Below are 3,246 nucleotides of genomic sequence, written 5' to 3'. Positions count from 1 at the left end.
CTGCGCGCGCTGTGCAGCTGGTCGGCAGCTTCCCTCGACGAGCCCGACTACGAGGCGCGGCTGGCGGCGTACTCAAAGCTCAGGCCCGAGGTGTGGGCGTCCTGGGGCCGCGCCGCGGCGCTGCCCGTCGTCCAGGCCGCCTTCCACGACCTGCGAAACGGGGAAGACCTGGCGCTCCGCCAGGCGGCCGCGCAGGCGCTGGCGCGGCTCCTTGCCGCCCTCGCGGACCGGGAGCGCGCGCTGCTGCTGCTGCAGCAGCAGCAGCAGCAGCAGCAGCAGGAGCAGCAGCAGCAGCAGCAGCAGCAGCAGCAGCAGCAGGAGCAGGCGCAGGAGGCGGCCGCCGCGGCGTTGCACGCGGACGACCTCACCCGGCTGCTGCCGCGCGTGATCTACCCCCAGTGCAAGTCGGCGCTCCGCAGCCCCTCCCTGGCGGTGCGGCAGGAGCACTTGGTGCTGCTGAGGGCGGCGGTCGCGCAGTTTCCCGGCAGGTTCCCGGACCTGGCCCGGCTGGGCAGCAGCGACCCCGAGAAGGATTTCTTCCTCAATGTGGCGCACCTCCAGGTGGGTGGGGCTGGGGGCAATGAGCTCTGTTGTTGGTTTGGGAGGAGGGGGAAGGTGTTGCGGGAATTCGAGCGAGAGGAGGGCGGTGCTCGGGACCAGGGGCGGCGGGGGTGGGTGAGGGCAGCTGCATTTGCCCTGGGAGAGGACGGCAGGGAGTGAATGGGTCCACTCATTGCAGGCCGACTCGCCACCCGCATCTGTTTTCTGTTATTTCATTCATGCACATCCGATCGCTGGCCTTGTCGCACGTCAGTCCCCACTTGCGTTCCCTTCTCCATCCGGCCCCGGCCCCCCGCGTCTCTTCCCTCCCCCCTGTGCTCGCGCCGCCCCGCAGGTGCACCGCCGCGGCCGCGCGCTCATGCAGCTCACGCGCCTGCTGGAGGGCGGCGCCGCCGGGGCCAGCCCCGCCGGCGCCGTAGAGAACGGCGCGCCGACCCCAATGGAGGCGGACGGCGGCGACGAGGCGGCGCAGGCGGGGCCGACGGAGGCTGGCGCCCAGCAGCAGCAGAAGGAGCAGCAGGAGCAGCAGCAGCAGCAAGAGGAGCCGGTCGTCTTCTCGTCGCGCGTGCTGGTGGACGTCGCGTGCCCCCTGCTCACCCAATTCATCCTTGAGGGCGGCGGCGGCGACAGCGAGCGCGCGCACGACAAGAAGGCCGCGGACGTGGGCAGGTCTGTTTTTCTCGGTGGCTTTAGTGCCCTTCAAAGCGCAGACTTTTGGGGTAAGGGGAGCTTGGGTTGTCTCCGAATTCGGCGCCAGCCAAGCCGCTGTGTGCATCAGGGAGTCAAAAAGTCCCGGCTGCGCACCAGCATGTGCGATTTGTATGGCATGGATTTGCTGCTCGACGCCGCCTGCATGCCTGCTGGCTGGGTGCACTGGTGTGCACAGTTCATCGGCGGCGCCCGGGCGCGCGGGGCTGGCCGTTTCCCTCGTCGGCGGCGCCCGCGCGCCCCTCGATCGCGGCGGCCGCCAGATCGCACCCGAGGCTCCTTCTGCTTACCTTGCGCACCGAAACCACCGTGGGCGCCTGGTCAATGTATGGCGCCACAGACGCCTGCGCGCTCGAGGCCGCGTGGCATATCACTCACGCCATGCCAATGCTCACCCTCGTATCCCCCTTTGTTTGGAACTCTCAGACTCCTTACATGTCATGCAATTCATGGCTTCAAGCCTCTCAGCCGGCGCCACTCACCCCCTGCAAACACCGTCACAACCATTGCCCCATTCAATCATTCATCGACACCACCGGATGCCGCAACCACCCCCAGGGAGGCCAACGTCACCGACGCCGCAGTCACCGCGCTCCGCGCAGCCGCCGGGAAGCTGCCGTGGCCGGCGTACAGCGCGCTGCTGCACCAGTGGCTGCGCCTGCTGGAGGCGCGCGCGGCGGCGAAGCCGGTCGTGCGCGCGGTGTGCGCGGTGCTGGATGGGTTCCACTTCCCGCTTCCTCAAGAGGATGAGGGGCTTGCGGAGGAGGGCGCGGCTGCTGCAGGGGCCGGGGGCGGCGACGGGGCGGCTGCGAACGGGGGCGATCAGGAGGTGGATGGCGCCGAGGATGAGGGGGCAGAGGAGGGGGGTGGCGAGGGGCGGGCAGAGGGCGAGGAGGGCGCCGCCGGCGACGAGGAGGGGGACGAGGAGGAGGAGCAGGGGCCGGAGGAGGAGGCGGCGGTGGCGGCGGCGGCAGATGAAGAGGCGCCCCCCGAGCCGGCGGCGGCGGACGAGGGCGCCGCGGCGGCCGTGACCCCCGAGGAGCGCGAGCGCCGGCGCCGCGCAGCGCTGGCCGCGGAGGCGCAGCGCGTGCTGCGCGGCAAGGTGCTGCCGGCGCTGCATGGCGCGCTGGTCGAGCAGCAGTGGGAGAGCGTGCGGCCGCCGGTGGCGGTGGCCATTGTGAAGCTCCTCAAGGTGGGCTTGGGCCTGGGGGAGCCGCGCGTGAAGCAATGACAGGCTGAATCACGCGCACAGCTGATGCCGTTGTGGGGTCAATCCGTAGGTTGGATTGGGGGGACAGGTTTGTACAGGCTCTGCCTTGCCCCGCAAAGCGTGACATCGGACGTTCTTGGCTTGAGACACCCCCGCTCGTGGGCCATTGCCCTCACTCGCACATCCCCTCCCCCAGCTACCAAGTGCAAATCTCTTTCTCATCCCCTTGTATGCACACACCTCACAAACCCACACACCCTCCGTCTGACACACACACACACACACACATACACGCGTGCGCGTGCGCGCACTCACTGACACACACACACACACACATACACGCAAACGCGCGCAGCTGCTGCCCGCGGAGGTGGAGCGCCGGGAGCTGCCGCGCGCGCTGCAGGGGGTCGCCAACCTGCTGTCCTCGCGCGCCCAGCGCGTGCGCGACGACGCACGGGCGGTGCTCCTCGACATGGCGGTCGAGCTGGGGCCGCCCTACCTCCCCTACATCTGCCAGTGAGCTGATTTCTTTCCTGCGCCACGATGTTGCCGGGGAGCTTAACCCTGTGCACGTCCTGAGATCTGCTGGTCCATCCCTCCCTCGAGCACCTTTTGAAACAGGGTTGCTTGGGCCTGTCCGACCACACGTGACCGCCGGACCCTCACCACCCTCACATAACACACCTCAAATCTTGGTGACAATTGTTTCTCTAGTCGAAACACAATGCTTTCGTCTGCTGATCTCTGCCGCCGTCTGCTGCCCACTG

The 3,246-nt window shown here is 68.6% G+C and overlaps 1 protein-coding gene across 1 annotated transcript; it reads left to right on the top strand.

Moving 5' to 3' along the window:
• Positions 1–779: 779 nt before the first annotated feature.
• On the top strand, positions 780–2,999 carry MNEG_15491 (hypothetical protein; the record flags this gene model as incomplete). Its single annotated transcript, XM_014036038.1, has 4 exons — positions 780–809; positions 896–1,230; positions 1,828–2,461; positions 2,835–2,999. 4 exons carry the CDS (start codon positions 780–782, stop codon positions 2,997–2,999), a joined length of 1,164 nt encoding a protein of 387 aa, XP_013891492.1.
• Positions 3,000–3,246: the final 247 nt, after the last annotated feature.

This window comes from Monoraphidium neglectum (genome assembly GCF_000611645.1).
Source record: "Monoraphidium neglectum strain SAG 48.87 unplaced genomic scaffold scaffold05377, whole genome shotgun sequence".
Taxonomy (NCBI): Eukaryota; Viridiplantae; Chlorophyta; class Chlorophyceae; order Sphaeropleales; family Selenastraceae; genus Monoraphidium; species Monoraphidium neglectum.
This window is presented reverse-complemented; position numbering and strand designations above follow the sequence as displayed.